Here is a 10,772-nt window from a genome sequence, read left to right as displayed (position 1 = left end):
ACAGTCAGCCTTCAGGTTGTTTTACCTTTACTAGATGTGGTGCATCTTGCCTGTTTAGTTGATAATGTGGCAACTGGTCTCTACAGGCTATCCATGAATGTTTTAATACTTGCTCTGCTGTATACCGCTGATGTGGATCTACGTGAAGCATATGTGATAACAAGTCCTAGATAAAAATGAAAACCCACACATATTAGTTAAAATAATCTTATACAGACTTTAAAGCATTAATTGAGGCAGCAATATAAAAAAAAGAGTACCCTATGCGGCAGGGATTAACAATGCAAACATACACACACAAAAGTCAGCAGATAAATTGGATCATTCTGTGCCTTGACACTGCAGAAATCTGAAAACAATGTGTTGTACTATTTAAACAGTTCAACAGAACAAGCCTTTATTGTAAAGAAACTTACTGTTGTTTGTGTTTCATATTTCAGTTTCTTATGAATATAATCTTTAAAAGACTAGAAATAATATTAAAATTTAGCAAACATTTTATGGAAGAAAACTATTATTTGCAAACTTCTCATTTATACTACACATTTGGGGTCTGCCGACTCGTATTACAATTGAATTCACACACGGGGATATACTACTAATGAATTTTTCCTTCAAGGAGCTATATATAAAGAGTAAAGCCAACAGAAATGGACACTTGTATTTGCCTGTTTAGAAGCATTAGCAATAAGCTACTAATTACAACGTTGGTCAAAAGAAGAGCTGGGTAGGAAGTGCACAAAACAGATACAGGAATAGCTTGAAAGAAAACAAAATCTGAACAAGCTGACAGAATGTTCCCTTTGCTAGGTACAAAACATTAAGCATTCTTCAATATACTGAAGTCAATTACTTGTGCTAGGAGCATCAGCCAATAAGCATTCTGAATCACTCCTACCAAAATGAACAAGCAGCGCAGTTCTAAGGGATCGAGAAAAGATTTAATATTAATGCCAAGCTTTATAAAAGGTAACACTAGTGACTAAGATACCTACAGATGATGCCAACACCAAACCCAGACAATACATACAGCAACTGATGAGAGATGCAGCCTTTAAATAAATGGGACAGCTGCATAATCAAGCTGATCAAGAGCTTTTGGCAAGATATCCAAATACATATTTGGTTGTTAAAGTACTAGTTTAATTGCTGGAAGTACTAACGAAGACAAAAGACCTGATGGATTCAGCATTAAAATATTAACCTATTAATGCAAGACTAATTAGCTACTAGAACTAACAGATAATTGTAAAAAGTCATCCTTCCATTTAAGGAATCCACAAACACCTCACTTTGATTCAATTAAAACAAGGAATAATAAAAAAACCCCAACTGATTATTAGAAAAAAAAAAATCTATACGGGGACCTATCTTATTTAAAATCTTCAAAATCAGCGACTGGGGAAGGAAGAAAGCACACACTCATTAAGTTTGCAGTGGGACACCAAACTGGAAGTGTGGGGAAAGAGCTGAGGAGTTCAAGGGCAGGGCAGCCATCCAAAGCAACACAGGCAGGATGGAGAAGCTCTTTCCTCATGACGGTAGCCAAGCATTGGAAAAGGCTTCCCAGGCAAGCTGTCAGCCACCACCCTTGGAGGTTTCTAAAGTCACACTGAGTAAAGCTCAGTCAGACTGAGCTACCTGGTCAGATCTCACAGCTGACCCTGCTTTGAGCAGGAGGTTGGACCACATTACCATCACTACAATAAAGTTTGCAGGTAATAATAGCACACTACTGTGTTAGACTAGTCTGTTTTATGAAGTTCAGTAGATGTTCATTCAAACGATATAAAAATATGAGAACAAAACACATTTACACCTTTGCTGCGTCTGAAACTGTGTCCCAGTTGCCTCCACTTAAGGAAAATTTTCCACTGCCTATCCGTACCAGGATCTCTTCTGGAGTATCATTAGGACCATTAGCGAATGGAGTATAGCTGTTGAAAGGAAAAAAAAACAAAACCAAAATGCCTTATTATAGGCAAGAAGCTGCAAGAAACTGGTCAAATCTCATGAATCATTATGAGTCTGCCAACAGAAACACACTATATACTATTAAATACTTCTTATATTAGCATTTAATCTTCAGAACTATATTATTTTAATTGTGGTTAATTAAGTATAATAATAATGACGATGATAATAATAAAGCTTAATAATAATTAAGCGTAATGCATTCTATCTCAGTACTTTGAAAGCTCTGCATAGAAGAAACAGCACCATCAATAGAAGTTTAGGAACTATCCCAGACAGTTAGTTTAAGTCTTCTAGTTGATGTGCTTAAAGGGAACAAAATGGAAAGACAGGAATTCATGCTGGACCATTCCTACCCCCTACTTTTGACCTGCCACACCTTTTATTTAGACGTTTCTCAAGTGTGCAGGCAGTATACTGCCCGGTATCTGCATATTGGCACTTAAATCATAGCAATCTTAGTTTTGATGACAGAACTGTGGTGGTCGCAGTGTTTTTTACAAGAAGTACAAATTTATCAAGAGGAGCAGTTTCCAACAGATAACTATAAGATATTTTGTCTTATAGTTTATCTATAAGACAAAAAACATTTGGCCACTAGCGCTTTATAGTGCTTAATAGAAGTTTAGAGGTTTAGAAAACTTAAGAGGTTACAAGCCAGCGTGTTCTACAAAAGGGCCAGGACTCAAGCCTGTGACAGGAGATAAAACAAGGTGGACTACAAGGGTGCTAGGGTGGGGAAGACAAGCGGCAGAAGGAGAAAGAAAACACCACATACTTCTACAGACCAAGTTCTCTCCTGGAAACTGGGACAGACTTTGGCATCTCAGTCATGCACTATAGAAGAGAAACCTTGAACCTACCTGTAAGATAAGCCTAGTTTATGTACACATTTACTTATAGCTTCCTGTTCCACTTCAGCATCTTTGACATTCTGCATTCAAAAATCAATCAGGTAGCATCTTACCATTTTAACGAAAACATGGATTCACGTGGCATGCTGGGATTTTAGGTAAACAGAAAAGCTAAGAAGTATTTCTCACCCTGCCAACATTGTGTAAAGAAGAACACCCAAGCTCCATATGTCACAGGCAGCATCATATCCCTGTCTCATGAGAACCTATAAAACAAAAAATGTTAAAGACTTCTCAGTATTAAAAAAACACCCCAAACCAGTACCATTGCACTGCCTAAGGAAGGGCGAGTCAATCCCAGGATAATTTCAGAGGTTTGATTATTTTTTGATATACAGGGTACAGAAGCTACCAACAGTACTTCTTGTTCCCAGAACATCATTTCTGAAGATTCTCAAGAGGCTTACATCTCGTTTTTAAGGGTGGATTCTGCTATTTTTAAAGCAGGTTTATTATAAACATATGCACCAGTGTTTATAAGTATGTATAATTCTATTTAAGGAAAACCAGCAGAGTTTTTTTTTTTTTTTAAACCACTGCTAAAATGCTTAAGTACTTGATGCATCAAAAACAGCACTGAGAACACACACATCAGCTTAAGATACCTCTGGTGCCACAAAGTTTGCAGTGTAGCATGGAGTTAAAAGTAGTCCATTTTCTCCTCGGAGTTGTTTTGCAAATCCAAAATCACAAATCCTGATAGAATCAGCATTATTTGAATCATCCGTATATAAAATATTACTAGGTTTAAGGTCTCGATGCACTACCTTCGAACAAAGAAATTTTAAAATCCATCACTTAGAATTTGCATGCATGTTTGTACATAGCTTACATTAGAAAAAACTATTCTCTAGATTAATATATTTATTAACAGTTCTACACAACTATGTAACTTTCAAGTAACAATAAATTCTAGTTCAAGGAATGTAATAACAAAGCCTACTGGCTCATAATGCAACTAGAACATAACCACTTGCTAATAAGCCTAAGAGAACAAATATCTGCTATTTCATAAACTGTACAATTAGAGTCTTATGGGCTTGCCAGAATAACAGGATGAGTTGTTTATATTATTCACCTTTGTCATAAAATACTCAGAAAACCTCTTCCCTTCTGCCATAAAAACAAGCCAACCAAAGCACATAACTAAAGGCATTCATTAATTCTAAGAAATGAGAAAGAAGCTATGTCATGGAGGAAATCACTCACTCCTTGGCAGTGCAGGTAGTCCACAGTCTTGGTTATAGTGTATAATACAGCACTAGCCTCTCGTTCCGAGAAGAACTTCTGTCTGAGAATTCGATCAAGCAGTTCTCCTCCTTTCATCAACTCCGTGACAAGGTATATGAATCTACCATCATCATACACCTGATGACAAGTGTAACAAGTGCATACACATATAAATACAGACATCTCTCTTCAAAAAGATCATCTATAATTATACATCCTGATAAATGAAAGTTACAGACTAGATTGTTCACCTCTTCACATATGAACATAAAGCACAAACAGCAGGGACTGTCAAATTTAATTCTGCAATGAAAGGAGTCTCAAAGCATGAAGTATAGGACAGCTTATGTGTCATTCTATGAGACACTGAGGTAATCAATTGTTAATTCATGAATCAAGTTTTTCAGTCTAGGAGCTTCTGCTGTAAGAGGAGAGTAGCCCTACTGCTCCCTGTTGCTTTTCCCCTCCACAGACAACTTATAGCTGCCAGCACTTTGCATGTAAGGACAACATGCAGCTGCTTTTTCAGATTCACATTGCCAATACATTAGCTATTCATTTGAAACAAAAGGAAATACATCATTTCTCACTTCAAGTTCATTAAACAGCCTTTAGAAAAGAATTAGTATCAGGAAAATAGCACATTTTGAAATACTCAGCACTTTACTGTATGTACTGCTCTTCCAATATATTTTACTATGTAAAAGAAGTTTAATGAATCCCAATAAGCTTCCTGCATCTATATTTATTTATTGATTGCTGTGTAATAAGAGATAGCAGAGAAAGAGAGGTACATACATCCTTTAAAGTAATAATATTTGGATGTTGTCCATAACGCATGAGAATCTCGATTTCCTCTGAGGGATCCCTCTTACTTTTATCAATTATCTGCAAAATATAGCAACAGGAAAAACAATTTGGCTAAATAAAGTCTATTAAATACAGACTTCAAAATTTTTATTCTCACTTCAACCACAGAAAAAAAAATATTTCTAGAGTTCATTACTTCTTACTAATCTGAATTAATTAATCTTCCATCTTCACATCCCACTGTTTGTTCATTTCTTGCTCTATCCTTACTACCAATTAAAATTTTGTCATTAATGCAGTCTATTCTGCTCAATGGACAAGGAAATGCAATGGACTGTCTGAAGCATCACTAAATTCCCTGAAACCCAGTTCCACCCTTGTGGATTTTATTTTATTTCACGTGTTATCACACAGCATTTTCAGGCTTCAAGACTGTAATTGCAAAGCTTTCTTTGCAATTTTCTCCAAAACCAGCAAAGTTTCTTCAAAACTTTACCCACAAAAAGAGCAGCTAAAGAAGCCAATATAAAATTCAACTAATGAAGCAAACACCATTTTTCACTTCTCTCACTATCTAAACATCTCCCCTACCTGGAAAATTCAGGCATTTAAATTTACAAAACTACTACACTATAGTTTCAGAACTGTCACAATGAAATTTAAAGTACCTTCACAGCAAACTCCATATTCGTAGCTATGTGTATACATCGCTTGCAAACAGAGTAGGAACCAACACCAATATCTTCCTTCAGTTCGTATACATCAGTAAATTGTGCGCTGTTTCCATGAAGCTGCTTAACAAACAAACACATACAATCTGTCATCTAAAAGAACAAGATGCTCTTTGCCATAATACTGTTTCCAACAGCAAAAGTTTTTCCTGGTTGTCCATGCTTTCTCTTATGAATTCTGCCTCCAGAAAAACAGCAACTCCATCTAAAATTTAGAAATACCCCATGGAAGGATTTTAACAATGCAAATTATATAAGTCTCCACAACAAAAAAACCAACCAAACCCAACATACTGTAAACACTAAATATTCATTTTTGGCATGTCAAAAAAGTTTCCCAAAAAATGAAGCCAGGACATACCTGTACTATCGGCAGTATATTGGCGAGTGGTGATATTTTATGATCTTCTACAGTAGTAGTTGCCACAAAACTAAATCCTTTGAAGAGCTGATGTGCATTCGCACTAGGTGGGACTCCTGGAGAATCTAGTGGCATACACATTTTATTAGCATGGCTAAATCCCAGCAAGGTTGTTTTTTAAACATTTAGGAGAGGTATGTTAAAACAAACATTTTGAGGTAAGGGGAGCAAACAAGAGTAACACCAGATGGCGAATAAGACTTATAGCTACTTATCTGTCTTACTGTATTTCAACAGCAAACACAAAGCAAGTATTCTCCTTGGTTTTATCTAAAACTGCAAGATACTGCAAGAACAAATGTCTGAATACATGTTTTTAGGAAAAAGTTTCTTGAAAAACACTACTACTTATGAGAAAGAAATAAAGATCACAGTCTTATGATCAAGGACTGCATAGCAAAGAGCGCCCACAGATTTTCCTACTTCAGTGGCGTTATGTGCTGCTGGCAAGTCAGAAGTGAGGCAATACAAGATATGCAATTAGTAATACTACTGAATAATTAGAACCAAGTTTTCCTCAGATTATATGTACTTCTGAATCCACTGAAATTTCACAGTAAGCACAGCTTGGTAGTTCTGTGTAGCCTATTAGAACCATAGACATTCTCCAAACAAACATTACAAGTGGTTTTAAAAGTTAGACACAGCAGTAAGGAAAACAAACTCACAAAAGAAAACCTGAAGTGAAACCTGAAGCATACTAAGCAGTGTTTGCACTTGCTGCCTTAGTTTCCAAGTTCAGTTACTTGGAAATTTTTGTGGTTCAATAACTTAAGGGATATTTTAAAGATAAATTCTCCTAAGCTTCTTGCAAGTATTGGAGATGTCTTTTCAACTGATCTAGTCATGCAGGTACCCAGTCCACTCTACATCTTCCCCAGAGTTCTTTACCTTTGCGTCACTGTTTTCTAAGGAGTAAAGTCAAATTCAGCATGGGTAGTAAAGGGAACAGTTCAATGAAAACGTATTATAATGCTAGTTCTAAGATCTAATTTGAATAATTATAGTAAGCAATAGGCTTAAGAAAGTTAAAGCAAGTAATTTTCAGTGGAATGCTGACCCTAAAATAATCACTGCTGCAATCAAATTTAGTTTACTTTTAGTATCAAATGCTTTCCCCCACAAACACTGCTTGTCTGGTTTAACATCTGAATTATGGTTTCTAAGTTATGGCTGATTCACCAACAAGTAAAAAAAAAAAAGGAATGTAAAAGTTTAGCAAAATATTTCAAAGAATAGAAACTGCCAAGGAGAACATACGCCTTCAAAGTACAGGAAACTTGTTACACCCTTTCCTTTTAACTTTGTCTCTTTTTTGTTTGTTGTTGTAACACTAATTTGACCCCTCTTGTCCCACAAATCTCACCAACTTATAACCATGCACAATTACCTTTTGGTGTTTTTGCTGTGAATTCTGGATCAAAACAGAAGGTATCTTCTGGCTTTCCAGAAGCAGGTTTAAATGGAGGTTGAATTTCTCTTCTGAACAGTTTCTAAAGTAGGAGGACAAGGTCATATAATTAAGAGTGAATGAAACTTCCACAGGTGCTATAATTTTGCAAGCTAAAGGGTAAGCAACTCCAATATTATTATTGAATTAAAACAGTTTTCTGAAAGAGTAAATAATATATAGCAAGTAGAAAACCAGAAATATATATGGAAAGACTGCATTACTTTCATGTAGCTTTGATTTGAAATGCTACAGCAAATGTTACCAAACAAGTCAAACAACAGACAGCTCTTTTTCCTTATTCTTCTGAATGTGCCTCATCTACCAGATCAGTACTTTTACAACTCCAACAGGCTGCTACTTATCACTAGTTCATCTATGGCTTATTCAGAAAAACATGGAACAGCCATAGCACATCTTACCTTCTGCCATCATCTCAGACCTGGTTCACTGCTCTTTTGTCAGAGCCCTGAAAAACCCACCCCAAAGGGAAGACATGGAATACAGTCTTCACCTTGCTATTGTGGGTCCCAGACAAAGACTTCTCATAAGTGACAGGCATGTCACTTGTGAGACCCCCTGCAACGGCAAGGAACAGCCAATTCTCAAAGCTCTATTCCACTTTTTTCCTGATTTAGTATACTGAATCAGGGGGAAGAACAATAGCTCCTCCTTTTTTTCCTACTTTACTCAACATGCTTTAGAAAAATGCATTGCCCAACTGATCTCAAATTTGCAGTTAAGGAAGAGAAAATTTCATGTCAAGCGATGTTGCAGCCCTATGCAAAGTTCATGAAGTTCTGGGAAAATTTTCTTGGCATTTCTCTCATCCTTTCAGACCTATTTTTTTTGCAGTTCTTCTCATTTAATCTTCCTGCACAAAAACATGCAACATATTTCAATTAAAAAAAAAAAAAAGAAAAGAAAAGAAAAAGTCACAGAAAACACACAACCAAGGAAGAGGGACCTGAATTCATCCAAAGAAATAATGAGATAAAATACAGGGGTGGTCATCAACACCATAGTGAAATAAATACAAAGCACTGTCATATTAAAAAAAGAAAGAAAAACCCACGCAGATCTTTCAAACTTCCTCACTTATACTTATTTCAACATCAGTCCCTTTTTACAGAACTTAGAGAATTTATGAAGTGTTCTAACATAAAAGTTTAGCTGTTACTGAAAACTCTACTTGCTAATCGGGACTCTATGGTAGATACTGCATAAACACAGCTAGAAAACCACCTTCTCAGAAGTAAATACAGGAGATAAAGAGAAGGATCACAACAACAGGCTTTAAAGAAACAGCCGAGCACAGTATTGGCTAGCACTGCAGGTAGTCCTGTCTCTATCCTTTTGTAGGCATTATAGCAAAGGAGTGTTTTCAGAGTGAGTTTATTTGATATAGAACATTCTGGCTTTGAGAAAGTTTCTGGGAACACATCTCAAAAGATTAGACATGTGCAGAGGAAAAGCTTTAAGGTGCTTGTTAAAAATTTAAGCAAGCAGTCATGAACTTGTACAGACTCCTGATCATCTCAGTCAATACTTGAACTGTGAACACAGTATGACTGATAAAATCAGGATGTGCTGTGGCTAACTAGAGAGAAGTCAAAGAGAATTACAGTTATAATGAATTTTTGTGCCCTGCATGGAAGCACTTGACAGACACTTACTGAAGAGAAGGATTCCTGCACACAGGGAACACAAGCATCCTCTCCCAACTAGAGTGTTCTAACAGACAATTTAAGCTTTAGATCACTGCAACTCTTCATTATTTAAAAGTAAATGCACAACTTATAATTACTACTCTCTATACCATAAATACTACAGCTCCACATGCCAAGTAAGATTACAGTAGAAGCCAGAATGTAACAGTCAGCAGTACTGCAGTGTTTACTGTGCCTTATTCAGATGCAAGTACTTCTAATGGTATGACATATAGAAAAATCAAAACAGCTTCATCATTTGATTAATTTTGTACTTACATTCCAGTCAACAGTAGAAAAAAAAGGATGCCTCTTAATTTCTTCAACTCCATCTGAACCAGCTCCTAAGCAAAGAAAACACTGTATTTAAAACACTTCTGGGTAAAGCTTTGAAGAAGATTGCACTGAAAAAATTAGTTAATTTCTAAGAACTTTGCACAGATATGGTTATTTGAGGGAATTATAAATACAGAAATATTTCACGGACGTAAAATACTCAATTAAGAAGCACACACCTCATCAGGGAGGCAAACGGATTACAAGAAGCCCATAATACAGAGCCAATATTCTTTGCTCTGGCACTGTCAAAGCCGTGGGTCACTGCTACAGTCACCGGTCCAAGAAAGTAATCGTTTATTAGCCAACCCCAGGAAGTCACAATCCAAACTAACAAGAAATGGTAGCTCGACCTAAATGTTACTGACCATCTAGAGCTCGAGAGTCTCTAGCAACTACTTTCTTTAAATAATCAACTCAACCCACCTACTTTTATTTCCAAGAACCAAATAAATGAACCAACCTAATCTATTTGATGGGTTCCTTTTAAACAACATCCTCAGAAGACTTTGTGCTTCAGGGCTGAGGAACTGAGGCATTCCAAGTTTTGCTCTAAAAGGAAAACAAGAGATCAAGTAAGAAGAAGAAATGCATCTTGCCAAAAACTGTCTACATAGAATTCATTGCACAATTTGATGTATAAGGATCTATTCTGAAGTCTCATAGAGCGTACAGATTTAAATCATTAGCTTTTCAGTTTCACACTACATAAAAACAACAAACCCAAACCTAAACAAAAGCCCAAAACAAACCCAAACAAAAAGACATCCCAAACCACAGCCAAGCCCCCAAAACAAGCTTTATGCTAAAACAGAATAAAACAATTCTCAGGAATACATAAGTATTTTCAAAGACATCTTCATGTCACCAGGAATTATCACCCAAATACCTCCACCAGAATCAGTGCCAGAAGAGACTCACCAAATCCCAAATTACTTGCCCCTGAAGTGATTACTAATATTCCTCTTGAAGCAAAAGCCTCAAGAAGTAGAGGCCTCATTAAGTCATCACATAAAAAGCTTACTGACTTCACCAAGGTTATTTTATGAAAAACAATTATGCTAAGGCAAGAAATTCTTCTGCAGAACTGTAGTATCACTTCAAGCTCCAAGTGAGGCTACTGATCTAATCCATCCGCTTTCACAGGTAATATCACTATAAACTCATATTTGGGGTAAGTTCAAACTGCTGTATGTT

The 10,772-nt window shown here is 36.3% G+C and overlaps 1 protein-coding gene across 9 annotated transcripts in view; it reads right to left on the bottom strand.

Annotated features, from left to right (window-relative positions):
• Window positions 1-10,772, bottom strand: part of RPS6KA6 (ribosomal protein S6 kinase A6) — a 42,824-nt gene that overhangs the window by 6,296 nt on the left and 25,756 nt on the right. For 6 of the 9 annotated variants that reach the window (XM_030497170.1, XM_030497174.1, XM_030497179.1 and 3 more), the window contains 11 exons: window positions 10,039-10,127; window positions 9,519-9,583; window positions 7,471-7,573; window positions 6,021-6,145; window positions 5,597-5,722; window positions 4,917-5,006; window positions 4,098-4,256; window positions 3,494-3,655; window positions 3,018-3,094; window positions 1,820-1,937; window positions 26-166 (listed from right to left, as the gene is read on the bottom strand). In XM_030497170.1, coding sequence (XP_030353030.1) covers window positions 26-166; window positions 1,820-1,937; window positions 3,018-3,094; window positions 3,494-3,655; window positions 4,098-4,256; window positions 4,917-5,006; window positions 5,597-5,722; window positions 6,021-6,145; window positions 7,471-7,573; window positions 9,519-9,583; window positions 10,039-10,127 — 1,255 coding nt within the window. The remainder of the gene's footprint in view (window positions 1-25; window positions 167-1,819; window positions 1,938-3,017; window positions 3,095-3,493; window positions 3,656-4,097; window positions 4,257-4,916; window positions 5,007-5,596; window positions 5,723-6,020; window positions 6,146-7,470; window positions 7,574-9,518; window positions 9,584-10,038; window positions 10,128-10,772) is intronic. The other 3 variants (XM_030497171.1, XM_030497175.1, XM_030497176.1) reach the window with 3 other exon arrangements.

This window comes from Strigops habroptila, chromosome 9 (genome assembly GCF_004027225.2).
Source record: "Strigops habroptila isolate Jane chromosome 9, bStrHab1.2.pri, whole genome shotgun sequence".
NCBI lineage: Eukaryota > Metazoa > Chordata > Aves > Psittaciformes > Psittacidae > Strigops > Strigops habroptila.
The sequence above is the reverse complement of the archived record's forward strand: the minus strand, read 5'-3'. Positions and strand labels throughout refer to the sequence as shown.